Below are 16,956 nucleotides of genomic sequence, written 5' to 3'. Positions count from 1 at the left end.
TTCGTGTGCAGGTTAAGGTTACAAAGTAACGCAAGGGTACATCATACATGGAAAGTTTTCGTCGAATTGCAGGAGAAAGGTCGAGGTAGGCAGTAACTTGAGCAGCGAGGTATGGTACTTGGCAAAATATAGAACTCACGTTGGATCATTTAGCGTATCCAGTGGTTTGTATCTTGCCAAACACTAGAACCCCGCATTGACCACGGTGTGAAGTTTGAACAGAGATATTGGCCAACACGAATGAGATTCACATCAACGTCTGAAAGTTTCATCAATACTTCAAAGTTGTGCAAAATTGACTTGTGCTTTTTTCCAGGACGAGCATTGATCCATTGATCTCGGGCCCGTACTTCCACGACAAGGTAATGAAATATTGATGACTTAAGGCCGGGATGCCAACAGCTGTTTCTCGCCTTCACGTAGCCATTCGGACAATTGCGAGATTGAAAAAATACGGCAAGTATGATTCAAAAATTGATTGCCTTGGCAGCAACTAAAAGACAAACGCCCAAATAGTTCCTTTTGACAAGGAAGATTGAGACCGGTTTTAATTGATTTCCAGCCGTTTGGCGGTTAAAGATACTTCTTGTGATATAGTTAAGGTCTTCGTTTGTTCTTGACCTTTAAATCATTACAGAATAAGACCAAGTACATGACGTCGTAAACCTTTTATTACAGAAAACATTTCCACAAACGTTAACTGATGCAATGACACAACAAATCGCAGCAGGATACAATGTGTACTTCAAACCAAAACCAATCTATTAAACAGGCAGAAGTCAAACACACATATTTGCTTTGTTTGGATTATATACTGTACAGTGTATATCATACATTATACTGTATGTAGTATATGGTACCACAAATCGTGGATCCACAATGTGGGAGTTTGGAGTTAAATTTTACTGAGAAGAAATTAAAGAAGTGACTAAGTGGGTTGCAGCGTCCGGTCGTAATCGATATTCCATCTGCTAAAAACTATGCATAATTTATTTCGATTCTTTCAATCTAAGAATTGACAAACACCAAAAGCCGTTTGAGACCGTGCTGGTATTCTTTTCGCAGAGATTGACATATGGAAGCCGAAGTGATACCTGAATCATCAGTTCGATGAGAACTCGACAAGATTTATTTAAAAAGGTTAATCTTTATAATGTATTAAACATAAACTATGTCAGGCTAAAGCTGTCGTTTATGATAACCCATAAGCAAATGTATAACGGAAAAGATTTGCGCAAACAGTTGTCTTACTGCCACACAGCCTATGAATCGATACCTAACGCTATTCAAAACAACGTTAATTTGTTTAAAACAATTTAACAGTAAATAACAGAAGAAAACGTGGTCACGGTCACTTCATGGCCATTCAGGGGACAACCCTTTCGTCAAGATAATGTCCAAAGCCCAGGCAACGATTAACATGTCTGTACCTGGTTAAAAGTCTGTTGTTAGATAATAATGAACAGTAGACGAGCTCCTTGTGGAGGGTGCAGCGTGAAATGCAGCTACATACTGCCCGGGGTAGATTGGTAGAACGCTTTATTAAGACAGTGCGCTTGTCTGTCGCATGTGTCAACATAAACTTCACATTCCCACCAGTTACTCATGTCGATGACGCAGCGACATTAATATTGTCTTTATCTGACTTGATCGATGCTTTGTCTTCTATATTAATAACAGAGGGTTGTAATTGGATGCTACCATCAGCCGATATGGACACCGTTGGGTGGCCACCGGAACCTTGAATGGAGTTAGCGATCTTTTCGTATACTGAGACCGGAATTTGGACCATTGCTGTAAACAAATGAAGTACGGTTAGGCAAATTTACAACTGTGTCATAATCTTTTAAATATCACTTCAAGACTCTGTTTATCAATTTGCATGGATAAAAGTGCTAAAACGTTTTTATGAGATTTTATTGTGCAAACCAATACACCTTACCTTCACCAGTAGATGGCAATGCAACGCTATCCGTTAATCCAGCAGCATTTATTATCTGATAAAAATAAAAGCAAACCTTACACTGTTGGAAACCTACATACACTCAGCCTAGACACACCGATCTAATCTTATTGGAAGCCTAGACAGACCGTTCTAATGTATTGGAAGACGAAACAACATGGAAAAGTAAATAAATAATGCAAAGCACCTGTTGGTTTGAATCGAAAGAAAGCTCAATTCTGTTCTGTTCTGAGAGTTTGGAACCCTCAGCGTTATCTCCACTTACATTGGTTATTACACTATATGCGGCACCAATGTTACTATCCTGGCCGGTCAGCCAATCGGCATTTGCTATCTGAAAAAACAATAAAACACGTACAATCAAAAAGATGAAGACTCAAAAACAATGCTGTTTTAAATACGGGAGGGTCTTGTTCACTACTTTAGTCTTGCATTTATTACCTCTTCCATTGATATGTCCATGTGCGTTTGTGAATCAGTGTCCTGGTTTGTGAGAGTGGCTACAGCGCTGCCGGTTTGATCACGGGTGATAGTTGCAATTGTCTGCCCAGAATCAAGCTGAGAGGGAAAGAAGATTCAAAAGGTTACACATTTCATGGACTTCCTGTCTATTGAAAAATAGTTACCAGTGTATTGATTTCAATATCTGTAATAACATACATCTTTGCAAAATTCAATGCCATAATACAAAAAAGATTTTCACAGTCTTTTTTAATACAAACCTGAACTAATGACACAGATCCATCGGCATTATGCACTGTCTGTACCAAAGTGGGAGGTGTTACATTCACGGGTGACACTACACCTTTTCCAAACCTCTTTCTATAGGAAAATAGGCTGTTTAAGCTTTTGACAAAACAGTAAATAATGACAACATACAAAAAGAAAACTTCCCCTAAATGGTACCTTTGGTTACTTGCTGAAGAATTAGTTTTAAAATTTCTGTCTGAATTAATACTCCTCAGTAAATCTTCTCGGCCATGATAGTGATAGCAGTTTTTCACGATTTGCCTGAGTGCTTGAGTCCATGAAACCTAGCTCAAAAATTCTATGTTGATTAGTAAACACAATATCAAAGAAATCATAATTTCTTCATCACCATAAAGCAGAAATATTCAAGTCAAGTAACGTGTCTGAAATGAAATTTAAGTGGCACACAATGTCGTAAAACATTTTGTAAACCATCTATACATGTAACCTACAAATGTGAATTCATATAAGTAAAATTGCATATGCATCGTGGGCCAAATAATGTTATACAGTATATCTTTTCAAAATTTTTTCCAAGTCTCCAGTAACTAATTTGTAGTTCTTATTTTTAGATAAACCTGATATATTTTATCTCAAAGCATCAATGAATCCAACAACCTGAAACAGTTTGAAATAGAGGGCATATTTTGCAACGAAACCACGCCGTACACCAAGAGAAAACTTAAGATAGATTTTCTCATGAGTAATCTTCCCAAGAAACTCACAATCAGGCATCTCCCAAAAATTTCAGGATCAATTGGTGACAGGAACATAGTGGTAGACCACAGTGTACCCTGATAACCAATGACCTTACGAATCTGAGACAACATTTGAAGAAATTACTAACAAAATGTTTTCCACTGGAGACTACTCTCTTGAGGCAACCCTTAGACCAGGGGTGGGCAACATACGGCCCGCGACAGGATTTTGAGCGGCCCGCAGACAGTTTCCGGTCTTACATGATAATGTGGCCTGCGGCCACATTCTGCCACAATCCCTGTATTGCGTCACTGAATAAGTCCAAGTTTGCCAACCTGAGAAAGATGGCCATAAATATACTTGTTCTGTTCGGGTCTACATACATTTATGAGCAAACATTTTCGACCATGAACATTAATAAGACAAAGCTGCGTTCCAATCTATTCAGGAATCCGGCCCGCCAAGTACTTCATTTTCTCATATCAGGCCTGCCGACCGAAGAAGTTGCCCGTCCCTGCCTTAGACAAATAAAGTAAACATCTCTTTACTTGTTTCCAAGCAGAATTCAGATTTTGCACGCTCAGATTGCAGCAAATATTTTAATAGAAATGAATGTTTTTTATTAGCATCAGTCTGCACATAAAAGATTACTCTTCTGTGACAAACATCATCTTCTAAGGAGGTGTTTTTCCCAGAAAAGTCAAAGACACTCTTAAATTGTCACTGAATGCAGACTACCAATTTTGCTATAAAATACGATTCCAAAATGTTACTGTCTTTTTCAAAACGTATTGAATTGTTACATGCATCGATGCTTTAAGATAAAGATCTAAGGCTCTTTCTATAATTTATCTAAAAGTAAGAGTTAGGTGTTGTGGAAACTGGTATGAATTTAAAAGGGTAACATTTTTGGCCCTCTCTTTGTTGTGATATGTATGTTTTTCATAAGAACAGTACACAGCAGGAAATGATCCATGACTAGACTATACCTTTAACTTAGCTTCTTCATTTCTAGCATCCTTCCTCACATTCGCCCATGGAACATCCTGAGGCCACCATGCTGGTCTGGTTGACTCTTTACCCCATCCGGGTTTACCTCTGCCAGTTGAATATTTTAACATCTCAGGGATAAACATACGCAGCTGGGACTGTTTCAAGCAGAAAACATTAAAAAATAAAAATATTAATATATGATAAGCTGTATAAGCAAACTTATTTTCATGCTAAAATGCAATCGCAATGCTAAAACCAAATTGTCTTAAAATAAAGTAATAATACAAAACAGAGACAAGTTTACCATACCATAAAATAAAGTTTGCAGTACATTGTTTGAAATCTAACTGTGCAGTGTGCATGTTTCAACACAAAACTCAAACAATTGGCAGAAATACGAAAAATTTCACCCACATTATGATCATTGTGATTTTATAGTCTTCCAGGTACTTGCTTGCATGAATCGATTAATCAATCGCGTCTTTCATGCACAAAGTATGTGGGGGGTAATGACATTAAAATGATTGTGGGCAGTGGGGCAAGGACAATTTCTTACTTTTCAAAATTGAGTTTTCAGGTAAAACATGCATATTGCGCAAATATATTAGCTATATACTGCATATTTTACTTTTTGGTACAGTAAACTTATTTTAGTGTTGCGATTACACTTTAAGACAAATTAAAGTTAAAATAGTACTACACACTCATTACAAATATACATACGTTCCGCATAAAGAGACTCAAATTGCGATTCAACTTTATTGGAGGCATGGTATATACCTGATTCATTTCATCGATGGTGGTTGGAATACCTTCGACCATCAAACTAGGTAGTTCAAACAATTCATTACTTCCATCTCTTTGTGATGGAAGTTTGTCTTGTAGTTCTGTTTCAAGATCACGAAATATTATCCCTTGACAATTTTTCACCTGATAATAAACAAATTTAATATATCCATACTCCATAACAGCTAAAATCATTTAAATTTTGGTAGGATTAAAAAAATCGCCTAAACAATTCAAACAATGGCCTAATGCAGGTCACACAGAACAGGATAAATTTGGGAAATCTTACCACTTGATCTAACGGGGAAGAACCAAATACTCGAAAACTCGGGTTTTCTTTTCCAGGAGAAACACACAGTACGATTGCCTGTTGACCACACCGCGTGCACAACTCATGAATTGTTTGCTTCAACTTTCTGGATTGAAATTAATTAGAGAATGAGTACTAAGTGCAGCTCGCTAAAAAATATCTTTTGTATGCTCAAGTCAAAAACTGTGTGTATTTATCGCTACATTCTTCCTCTACACAACAATGCATAAAGATCCGATTTGAAAACAAGCAAAGCAAAACTAAGTAACTACATATTGCAAAGAACTGTCCCACCTGATTAGACGTGTGTGTTGACGCTTTCTAGCAGATGGGTTCAGTTCAAAGTTATATGGACGCTGTCTTTTTCTGGAAGTAACTAACGCAGCCGCTGCAGCAAGTCCTGGAATTGTTCCAGATTCTACGAGGGAAGTGCTAACATGATCCTGTTAATATTTTTTGAAATAATGCTAATATCTTCAATTTGATAGTTTATTCTAGGCTGAAGAAAAACCTGAAGCTTATAGGATAAATTGCTAGTTGTTACATTTTACAATTTTATATACTTGAATAAATTTTTTTAAATCCAACCTGTTTGTCTTAGCATACTCTAACTACCAGCACTACTGCCCCAACATCTAGGTATAAATTTTTGCACACAATCCATACAATAATATTATAAATCATCTTACTTGCTCGGTGACATTTAACAGTTCAGCTGTTGTAAACGATTCCTCTTCTTCTACATCATTTTCATCATCACTAATAAGATTTAATCGAACTGGCACATCATTCATACTCATAATAAGGTTGGATGAAAGATTTGCTTCCATGACCAATTTGAACCTAATCTAACAATATCCATAAAAAACTTTTTAAACCACAGCTTCATTATTGATCAAATAAAAGACAAATTAAGCTCATCTAAGCACTTTTTAGTCAATATATATTTCTGTCAGATCACGCTCCATGGGATCTTCAACAAAAGCAAAAAAGTATAGCTGGGATACATGACCTTTGCAAAATAGGTTAAAACTATGTTTACATTTCTGAATATCATTAAAGCAAAAGCTTGTACATTTATCAAAATGTAGGATAAATTAGATTAATTCTATTTATAATTTCAACACAATGTATATTTTCTACAGAACGAAGTTTTGCCTAACTTAATCTTTGGAATGAACTCAAATCATTCAAGTTTTAAAGATTAAAGATTTTGCAGGCCAAAACACTATTTTTCATTGAAGAATTTATTTATATCAAACATTATAAACGTGTCCTGGTGAAGTGCCACCAACATTTGACTCCGGTACTAATGGGAATATACTTTTAGCACTCGATTGCACACGCTGTAGCATGAAAGGACACTTCACATTCTTAAGCTACAGTATGTTTACTATTAAGCTTAAAGCTCTAAATACGTAATAAATAACGTGTTAGTAATATGGTTATATATGAGTTTAGTTGGCTCAGAAGCTGGTAAGAGCACTGGGCTTGCAATAATGCCCATATACAGTGTTCGATAACCAGTGGTGCTTGTTGTCATTGCTTATTTGATAACCAGTGCTCGAACAATGAGGAATCAATCAATGCCGGATTTTCGAGTAAGTCAGGCAAAAACTTTTCTCAGGATGAGGGTAAAACTATCATATCACCACACCATAAAAAGTATAGAATACACTAGCTAATGTCCTGTCTTCATATACATAAAGCAATTTTTGCTGTACCAGTGCTTAACAATGCAATTAGGAAATCAATCTACAATAAAAGTTGAAAGCATGAATGAGGGAACCAGTACCCAACAAAATTGCTATCAGCAATATGAAAACCTTATTGTAATTTTGCCTAAATGTGTAATTGCACCATTGGCGAGAAACAAAGATTAAAAAGACAAAAACAATACAAAATCTTTTCAATAGCAACAAGGGCCATAAGATAACAGAATTTTTGAGAAAAAACTTTTTAACAATTGGTTTGCTCATTTTAGCAACCTGTTCACGCAGACTGGCTTAATTCACCAATGAATTGCATCAAATGCATCTTGCACAACATTAGAAAACTAGTAAGAAATTGAGATATGGCGATAGAAACGTGTATTATTGAATTTGTCCATGCTTTAGTAAAGTAAACTCTGGGGCATAACTGAGCAGATTTTATATATGTATCATATCTTGTAATTTGTGGAATTTTATCAAAACATTAAGTATCATAGATGTAATTGAAGAAAAGTATGTTTGCGGTTTCACAGATGGCATTAAAATGAACTGAAGGCACATGAATTTCACATGAAAGATATCGTGTTAATTTGAATAAATGGGTGCAATTGTTCATGGCACAATTACCATAAAAATGTGAGTGACAATGTTTACTCCATAATGAAAGTAAGTCGCTGCACACGAGAACAAACGGACCAGCTGCACTTTGCTGGGCATTGTGTTTATATTACTTGAAACCAGTGGTGGGATTAAATATTTTAACGTCCAATTCTCTCACTAACAGTTTGCCATATTGACCCTGGGTTGATATACACATAGGCCTATACATACGTTTGTTAACAACCGGTTCGCGGAGATCATCAGGTTTTAAACTTTAACCAGCACCAGTAATGTATAGAAATTATAATTCTTGTTATCAATAAGTGTGCAAAAAATTTGTCTAAGAGTGTTATTACTTAACTTTACAAAATCAATACTAAGATCGCCATTGTTAACGGCTTAGTAGTCGAGTAGTTAAAGCATTATGCTTGCACTAACGCGGCCCATTTTCGATATCCAGTGGCGTTACTGTTGTAATGCCTTTGGGCAAGACATTAACGATGCTTGCTCCTGTTCTGTGGTCCTCGTAAACAGTCCTAAATTCGAGCAATAGGCTAAAATGTAAAGAAATTAAAGAAGTGAGTGTATCAATCAGAAATTGTGCAACGGCTAGTAACCAGGACTTGAGCGATGAGGAATCATCGCTGAGTTTAAGTCGAGCAAAGACTTACTTCAGTCCGAGAATAACAATACCATAACACCATTGTCCCTATGGACATGTTTGGCATCACTTACTCTAATACTGCATCAATTATAACATTGGTCAAATAGCCATGCAAAAGGCACCAGATCTAAATCAAATTCAACATAAACTTGTGTTACAAGTGTTATTAAACGATTACAGCATAAGTCTATTCGTTTATGTAATGTGTATAGTTGAAGTTTTGGGTAATCTTGTAGAAGGATTGGTGGACAGGATCACACAGACGTGGTTACAAAATATATTGACATTTAAATTATTTGTATTCCAACTCATGTCGACGTTAAATAATATAATCATTTTTGATTGAAAACGCACTGAGGTGTTTTGTTGTAGGGTTTTTTCCCGATTATGTTTTTATTCATGATTTCAAAACGTTTTGACAGGCGCAGAAACATGTCGCAACACTGAGCATGTTCATGCGCCTGCGCACTAACAGTTGTTGCTAGCCTTCTAGTAAAGCTTTTCAAATAAACTAAACCTGACATACAACTGTTATGTGAATGATGGTAGATCATCGCAAGTCACCTTGCGCACACTATGAGCAGTTTAGACAAATCTTTAACAAAGCCAGCCTGTCCTTTTGCTCATCTGTTTCGTGGTACGATTTCTGCTACTGCTAAGCGAACAGCAAATGAAAGACCGCTGAAACGGACAATTTCAATATGGCCGTCGTCACATCACATAGCGTTGCGTTGTTGCGTGCCTGACGCACTTAACACGTCCGCTCAAGGTAGTGGTGTAGCACACGTACAGAAAGGGTGGTGTTACCCTACTTTTAGCAATGACTGTTACGTAAAGTTTAAATTGCTTGTAACAATTAAATTTCAAGAAAACTCCTTAAAAATCATCAGGCCAACTGCCGAACCTAGGAAAACTACAGGTTGTAGGCTAAGCTAGATTTTTTTCTACGTCTGGTTTGCAGAGGTTGCTGCACTGCTTATCAGTCTTAACTTATGATATTCGGACTTAATTTACCTGCCGAATTAATGATCTGACTCCGTGGTTGCGTGCGGTTAGAATTCTCTAACCTAACCTTTTACTAGCCGAAAGCTCTTACGATTACAGATACAGTTTGTCAGAAACGGTCCTTTATTGTAGGAACTGTACAGGTTCCGATTATTACACACAATCACAAACTTAGTATTCACCATTTAAAACAAGTCTAAAGAATTACAATTAAGACGACTAACTAACATTTTTAATAATAAATACAGTATGCCGAGTAGGTGGATATATTAGGGTCATGGTTAAGGTACCAATTCTCTCTTAAACAGTTTAGAATACACTTAGAGAGATAGGTTTTCAAATACCTTGGTAATAACTTTGTCCAGCTTTGTTTGAATAACAGTTAACACTAGTTATTTTATGTAAGCGATTAAATTGGTAATAGTGTTTCAGCATAATAGGTGGTATTATTTAAACTAGTGCAATACTTTTGTGTACCCATTTGCAAAGTTTCTTGTTGTAAGTCCTGTCTTTAAAATTTTTTTTCTCTCAGAAGACAAATATATATATATCTATTCGGTTGCCCATGAGTCCAACTAGGTCTATAGTGCATAACAGAGTCTTCTTGCATAGTCGGATTGAAGTTGAACTTCGTTCAGCCATTTCATGTATCATATCTATCTTAGTTTTTTTAAAACAGCAATGAACATAATACATTATCTGAAAGGTGTTTCCGTACAAATTAAGTGTGAGAAATGAAGCTACGACTGCCGGAATATAAAGGGAGAGTAGAATAAATGTATGAGTGCTAACTGCCATAATAACAGTATGGTTATGTATGAAAAATATGGTATTTTAAATATAGGCTATGAGTTAAAAGAATTGCAGAGCTTTGAAAAACCGAATATGACAGTAGCGGAACATTTTTCATTTACACTCTGGTTGTTACCAGGCATACTAACAGCAAATACAATGCTCTATTGGTGAAGCCCTAAAAATTTTCTGCCAACATTTCGCTAAATCTGTTGCAGTTAGCTTCATCAGGGCATGGTGGAGTATTTAAAATTTTTGATAAAAACTTAGATTTACAATTGCCAGGATATAAACTGATGAATTACTTCAGAATACTCATGATGCATCTATGTGACGTCATTATGGAAGTATGTTACCAATTTTCAAAACCGGCTTGAATAATGTTTTTATTCTCTATCTGTAACTAATGCTTCATACATTAATATGTTTATGTTTTACAATACATTGTAATTGTGCATTGTATGCTGTTCATTTTTAAATGGTTTTATTAACTGGTTAGTAACATAATATTATGTGTTTCCACAGTAAGCAAAATTGTTAATTAACAGATTTTAGCACTAAAAATTCTGTAACTAATCATGCCACCAAAAAAGAAGAAAGGAAAGGGAAAAAAGAAAGGAAAAAAGGGGAAAAAAGATGAAGCAAAGGAAGAAGACAAGTTCAAGAAAACCGCTCGTGAAATTGAAATTTTAAAAGATCATTTAGGTAAAACGATAATTTGATATTGTGTATTTTTGACCATAAACTGTGAGGAGCAAAAAATGGTGCTAATGGTTACAGCTCAATAGAAAAAAAACATTCTTTCATGCAATTCCCAAATGGGAAAATTGGCAAAGCCTCAAGGGATTTAACTGTGCCAGATGTTTAATTCAATGGTGGTATTAATTATAGTGGAGCAGCCATCTGGTATGACCACCAAACTTACATACTCAGTTAATGTTTGACTTTACCAGAATTGTGCATGCTTAAACTAACATAGTGTAAAACTTGCATTTCCACATTCTTGTATTTGTTCAATCTGAAGCTCATCGGAATGAGATCGCTCGCAGATCACAAGCTGCAGCTGTAGATGCTCGTGAGAAATGCAACCAGGCTGAAGATCTTCTTAAAGAACAACAAAATGAACAAAAAAATATCAGTGCAGACTTGACCAGGCAGTACAAAACCATGCAAACAGAATTGGGAATTCATGTCCATCAGCTTGAAGCTGAGGTTTGGTTCTCCTTTCTGAAAATGAAACATAATTTTACTATATCAGAGCTTCCAATTAATTGCCCAAGATGTTGTGTCATCCCGTTTTACTTGATTTGATATATTAAACTAAGGTGGGACACTTACGCCAGCAACTATCCCACACACAACAAGAGCTGCAAAGTACAAAGCTGGCCAAGGAGAGAATGGAAATTGAAAAGAATGAAAAAATTTCTAATTTAGAAATGAGAATTGATGGAATGGAAGTAAGCTTTTTACTGCAAATTGCTTGCAAATACATTACATTATAGTAGATCTTGCTTATAAAATAGAACCACTTGCTTTGATCTTCTTGAAACAAAGTTTAAAAAGTTGAGTCTCTGGTCAAAAGGTGATTGTTCATGTAAACATCCCTTTAAAAGTAAATAAGCGTGTGAACAGCATTCATGGATGTGTTTACAGACTGTGACAATGAAAAAGTATGATTTTTCTGCTACAGGAATTATAAAATAAATCAGTATATGTATCATAATAAACATCGATTTGATGGTCTTAGTATGTTTCATAAGTCTTCACTATTCATTCAGTGTGCTCTTTCTTCTGAAATCAACTTAGTTCCAATTAACTTTATTAGCAGAATCTACCACAATATCTTTTTTAAATCTTAATTTGCTTTTCACTAAAATACATTCTGTATCTTTAACATTTTGCATCTATTTTAACTTTGAAGGGGGCATATGAAAGAGTTTTAACTGAAGCGTTAGATTCTTTGGTTGGCAAGATTGAAACAACAAAAAGCAAGTGGGAAGGAGAAAGTGTTGTGATCCAGGAACAAAACAAGAAGACTTTGCTGGAATTTGGTCTCAATCACCTTGATATATGAGCAATGTTCTAAGTTTAACTTATAGAAACCGAGCTATTAAATAACCATATTCTACCATGTGCCCTTGCAATATATTGCATTGTTCTGTTTACAACATATGAAGCTTGATTGCGTAATGGTACTGTATCAGAAATATGTTTTTCCAAGTATTTTTTGGCGTTTTGCACAACCTTTTTACCTTGTGTACTTTATAAAACATTACCTTACAATGGATACTGTGATGAATTTTTAACTGTGAACCACATTTTTCTTTCAGACATTGTTTATATTAATTATCTTAAACAGAATATTTTCAATGAAATATCGAGTGCCAAATTTGTTTTGCATTTGTACGTTCTGTTTACTTCGACGTTAATTGTTTTTAATACAAAACGTTATAAAGCAATAAAGAAAATTCTGGACCAGTGGTTCTAAACTTTTTTTTCGTATTCCTCACTGAATGTTCCCAAACGTTTTAAAATTCTTCCCAACATAAATTAGTGCTAACACGTAAGTTTGAATGTATTATGCTGTGGCAATGGAATGTGAGGTTTACTCGGCAGCAAAAGTTGAAAGAAGATAATTAATGCGCCGATAAACCTGAAATCCTCAGATTTCTCATTTCCTTTTCCAAAGTTTTAAATTGCTCCCGTGGTAAACCAAGTGGCTTCCGTTGAAAATCACTGTTCTAGACGTTCTATTTTATGTATGGTTCTTTGATACTCTACTTAGATATCCTGCTTCAAAATTTCACTTCGTTGTAAATGAGTCTATACGCAGTCGTTACCGAATATATCTCCAAGAAAGTATTTTTAATGAATTATTTTATTTTGAAGTATAAGTTAAACATCACACAATCTAAGAAATCTTTTGTGCTTCTGGTAACTGGCATATTAAATTAGAATAAGAACATTATTTGAAATTTCATTTCCTAGCCTGGCATATGTTTTCTGATTCTTGTTATAACATTACCGACTTGTTGCAGCTTAAATCACTAAAAACGTGCCACGTCTATAACAACGTGCATGCGGAATTATAAATTTGTAGTAAATGTTATGTAAGTAACTTTCATAACTGTGAATATTTCACGATTTTAAAAGTGACCTTTCGATAACAAGACAATTTTGTCTCAATCCCTTAAACGACTATTGTATATAGTTTAGGAAGGAAAATTCCAAGCCATAACTTTTAGTGTAACAATATGGGACACTTGTCTATACTTGCATCTTTATTAACTTTGTCAATGCACGCCGTCTAGTTTTAATGTTTTTACAAAAATAGGAAACGTCTGGAAAAATGAACCAGACACTGCTAAATTGCGTTTTCTTCAGAAATGCTAATGGAAGCAGCCTGCGATATATCCAATTATTAAATACCAATATAAGCTACTTTCCAAGAATTACGTTTTGATTTAAAATAAAACACAATCAGAAAATATTTGTTTAAAAAACGATTTGGAGCCCAATTCATAATTTTGGCGATAAGCAGCAAATAAAGCAAAGGTTTATTTATAACAAAACAATTCTCTCACAGAAAATGTTCCAAAAATAATTCAAACGTGTTTGAAAGCTGATCCAAATTAATTAGTGACCAAGTTTAACCAAGTGATTAACAATAGCTAAATCTAACTCTTACATTTACCAATAAATTAGCTACTGCTTTTTTGTGATCATAGCCTACGCCCTACAGTCTTGGGGCGGTCAAGACCATATAAAATTACTTATTCCAAATCCCAAATTTCTTATCTTACTCAAACCCCAAATCTTAAATACTTTTATTAATTTTTGTTAGAACTTTCGTTTACCATTCTCCCTATTTTATTTTTACGGACCATATCTGACGTGTACAATACTTTCAAAATGTGCAATTTTCATCTATTATTAAGCTTGAAATAATATTGCTTAAAAATAAATCCATTTTACTTATCTACAAACGTTCTGGTATACTTGTTATTTCGAAAACAATAGTCGGCCTTTTCTAATCACTATGACGTCAAATCGTTGTCCTGTATTCTAAATACATCGTAAAGTATCTGCAACAATTCGAAGGTATAAGTTATATTTTGGTCGTGTTTATAAGAATTGACGGCGATTACACGAACTATTTATTAGATAACAATATAACGTGCGTGAGCATTTTCAGCCATAGAAAGACGCCCGTAAATAAACGATTGATGATACTTTGAAACTTTGTTTATCTAATTATACGACATGACAACGCATATTCGTGTTCTGAACTTATAATATTGGATTAAGTATAATTAAAATGTTTCCATCTTTCAGTTTTCGTTTGCAAACGTTTGAATCAATATAGACAAGGATAACGAAAAATCGAGTACTTTTAGTCTCGTTTTCCTTGAATTAGTTATAAAAAGCATTCCATTTTAAATTTGTTAAAACATCCTTTGAAATTTTTTTCAAACAAAATGGTATATAAAAGCACTCTATATCGACAGAAACATACAGAATTCCATCATCTTTAGAGTCAAACTTTAAAGCGAGAAAATGAATAGTTTTTTGATATGTGCTTTACTGATTTGCTGCAATGGTTTAGCGAGTCATGCGCAATACGAATACAATTACTACGGCCAGTATTCAAGTTATGGTGGAGGTTCGCAGCCTTCCGGTGGAAACCAGGTTTCAAACCAACAAAACACTGGTGGAGGATCGCAGCCTTCTGATGGAAACCAGGTTTCAAACCAACAAAACACTGGTGGAGGATCGCAGCCTTCAGGTGGAAACCAGGTTTCGAGCCAACAAAACACTGGTGGAGGATCGCAGCCTTCTGGTGGAAACCAGGTTTCGAGCCAACAAAACACTGGTGGAGGATCGCAGCCTTCCGGTGGAAACCAGGTTTCGAACCAACAAAACACTGGTGGAGGATCGCAATTAGGATTTGGGCAGAATTCTGGTCTCAATCCATCACCAGTACAGCAGAGACCTACAACAAATTGTCGTATGTCATGCTATTTAGATGAAAGTTTTCAATTCCAATAAATGAAGCAATTGGCGTTTAGCTATTAAATTAATACAAGGGTGGCTTGATTATTAATCTAAACACTGGTTTTACAGGAAACTGCGTTGATAAAAGTGCATTATATTGTCGATTATTTGCTGGTCGATGCAACAAAAATAGCAGATGGTCTCTTGGTATACAGCTTTCCTGTTCTAAAACGTGTGGTCTATGCACACCCTGCGTTTCATCAAGGTCGTTAAGCATTTCCCAATCCAACTGCGAAATCGGTGAGAGAGTTATGCTATAACATCAAAGGCATTTAAACAAACAGCCCATAATTGACCTTCATGTACAGACATCCCTAGAATGGCGCAATGAACTTGACACAATAACCTTTCATCTAATCCTAATAAGTATATCCGCCTTAACAGATTGCCGCGACGAGTGGCCAGCTGCATACTGCTTCATATTTAAAGGCCGGAACCAATGTGCCTTTGTGTCGACCAAATGCAAGAAAACATGCAGTTTATGCACAGAGTGCGTTCTTCCTCCTACTGCACCACCTTGTAGTGATGGTAGGCAATGTTACATTTTTGCTGTTGTTATGTAGGTCATAGGTTAATTCAGACGTTTCATAAACCTGTGAAAAGTTTTTACAAATTTAGTTTTAACACGCATTATTCACGATTGTACAGATTGCAAGGATAATCACGCCGCTTGTCCGTCGTGGAGGGATCAGGGTTATTGCAGGAGTGAACTCGGCTTCCCACACACGATCACTGTGTGTCCCTTGTCTTGTAGATCATGCACTCGTTGCCCAGAGTCTAACACGGCTTTGCCTCCACTTCCTCCTTCATTCCAACAGACCACTGAGACACCTAGATAACTACCTACACGTCTTTGAATCTTTATTTATTAGTTTGTCATGTCGCCTTTAACATACGGGACTTATGTCTCTATATGTGTATTTATTTTAATTGTATAGCTTGCATTTGTATTTATACTAACCTATATTATCTATATGTTTACCGTTTCCACTTTTCCTGGTTATAAATGTATTTTATTTCATTTGTTGCCATGTTATAGTAACACGTTTATTTAATGACTTTTTAGCTGTGTTGCAATGTAAATTAATGAGCTTTTAACAATTACACCACATAGTCGGTCTACTCTGCATCTTGCAAAGCTCAAGAGAAGTAATTACTTGAAATTTCATTTCTTATAGCCTGACATATGTTTTTTCATTCCTATAGTATAACGTTACTAATTTTTTCCAACCTAAATGACTAAAAACGTGCAACATCTACAGTGACGTACGCAAGATACCATAATTTTGCAGTAAAATGTCATGTTAGTAACTTTCATAATTTTAAAGTTTCAAGATTTTTAAAGTGACCTTTCGATGACAAACCAACTATTCGGTGAACTTTTAAACATGTACTGTAGTTGTATTATGAAAAAAATTTCCAAACCTTAAAATTTAGTGTACTGACATGCTACTTGTTTATACTTACATGCTTCATTGACTATATCACGATATCAACGCACGTTGTCACTACAGCGTGCATCTAATTGGGTTTTATCCCCGTTTTTTTTGCATTGCGAAGCGCATGAACGTTTCACAATGTATATAATTAAAACCTAACACTTACATTTACCATGCAATAAACATTA

General features: G+C 35.4%; 3 protein-coding genes across 3 annotated transcripts; 2 read left to right on the top strand and 1 right to left on the bottom strand.

The window, feature by feature from the left end:
• Positions 1 to 659: 659 nt before the first annotated feature.
• LOC143460281 (DNA-binding protein P3A2-like) lies at positions 660 to 9,530 on the bottom strand. The gene is made up of 12 exons (XM_076957729.1): positions 9,492 to 9,530; positions 6,191 to 6,349; positions 5,796 to 5,944; positions 5,481 to 5,607; positions 5,186 to 5,335; positions 4,402 to 4,560; positions 2,870 to 2,997; positions 2,686 to 2,785; positions 2,405 to 2,521; positions 2,151 to 2,297; positions 1,943 to 1,997; positions 660 to 1,794 (listed from the first exon to the last, which is right to left on the bottom strand). The coding sequence occupies exons 2-12, from the start codon at positions 6,329 to 6,331 to the stop codon at positions 1,604 to 1,606; spliced, it is 1,464 nt and encodes a 487-aa protein (XP_076813844.1). The 5' UTR covers positions 6,332 to 6,349; positions 9,492 to 9,530; the 3' UTR covers positions 660 to 1,603.
• Positions 9,531 to 10,780: 1,250 nt separating this feature from the next.
• On the top strand, positions 10,781 to 12,766 carry LOC143460282 (dynein regulatory complex protein 12-like). Its single transcript, XM_076957730.1, has 4 exons — positions 10,781 to 10,979; positions 11,299 to 11,486; positions 11,600 to 11,731; positions 12,196 to 12,766. Exons 1-4 carry the CDS (start codon positions 10,853 to 10,855, stop codon positions 12,346 to 12,348), a joined length of 600 nt encoding a protein of 199 aa, XP_076813845.1. The 5' UTR covers positions 10,781 to 10,852; the 3' UTR covers positions 12,349 to 12,766.
• A 1,775-nt stretch (positions 12,767 to 14,541) lies between these two features.
• LOC143460019 (uncharacterized) lies at positions 14,542 to 16,284 on the top strand. The gene is made up of 4 exons (XM_076957373.1): positions 14,542 to 15,282; positions 15,399 to 15,569; positions 15,714 to 15,857; positions 15,978 to 16,284. The coding sequence occupies exons 1-4, from the start codon at positions 14,832 to 14,834 to the stop codon at positions 16,166 to 16,168; spliced, it is 957 nt and encodes a 318-aa protein (XP_076813488.1). The 5' UTR covers positions 14,542 to 14,831; the 3' UTR covers positions 16,169 to 16,284.
• The last annotated feature ends 672 nt before the right edge of the window (positions 16,285 to 16,956 follow it).

This window comes from Clavelina lepadiformis, chromosome 5, assembly GCF_947623445.1.
Source record: "Clavelina lepadiformis chromosome 5, kaClaLepa1.1, whole genome shotgun sequence".
In the NCBI taxonomy this organism is placed as follows: Eukaryota; Metazoa; Chordata; class Ascidiacea; order Aplousobranchia; family Clavelinidae; genus Clavelina; species Clavelina lepadiformis.
This window is presented reverse-complemented; position numbering and strand designations above follow the sequence as displayed.

What these genes read in the sequence shown, in the direction of transcription:
- LOC143460281 (XM_076957729.1), bottom strand. Translation starts at nt 6,331, where the DNA reads ATGGAAGCAAATCTTTCATCCAACCTTATTATGAGTATGAATGATGTG. An exon ending in GATCTGTGTCATTAGTTCAG is followed by an intron (nt 2,522 to 2,685) that starts GTTTGTATTAAA and finishes TTTCCCTCTCAG; the next exon opens with CTTGATTCTGGGCAGACAAT. An exon ending in ATTGCCATCTACTGGTGAAG is followed by an intron (nt 1,795 to 1,942) that starts GTAAGGTGTATT and finishes ATTTGTTTACAG; the next exon opens with CAATGGTCCAAATTCCGGTC.
- LOC143460282 (XM_076957730.1), top strand. Translation starts at nt 10,853, where the DNA reads ATGCCACCAAAAAAGAAGAAAGGAAAGGGAAAAAAGAAAGGAAAAAAG. An exon ending in TCCATCAGCTTGAAGCTGAG is followed by an intron (nt 11,487 to 11,599) that starts GTTTGGTTCTCC and finishes TATTAAACTAAG; the next exon opens with GTGGGACACTTACGCCAGCA. An exon ending in TGAGAATTGATGGAATGGAA is followed by an intron (nt 11,732 to 12,195) that starts GTAAGCTTTTTA and finishes TTAACTTTGAAG; the next exon opens with GGGGCATATGAAAGAGTTTT.
- LOC143460019 (XM_076957373.1), top strand. Translation starts at nt 14,832, where the DNA reads ATGAATAGTTTTTTGATATGTGCTTTACTGATTTGCTGCAATGGTTTA. An exon ending in CCAATCCAACTGCGAAATCG is followed by an intron (nt 15,570 to 15,713) that starts GTGAGAGAGTTA and finishes CCGCCTTAACAG; the next exon opens with ATTGCCGCGACGAGTGGCCA. An exon ending in TGCACCACCTTGTAGTGATG is followed by an intron (nt 15,858 to 15,977) that starts GTAGGCAATGTT and finishes ACGATTGTACAG; the next exon opens with ATTGCAAGGATAATCACGCC.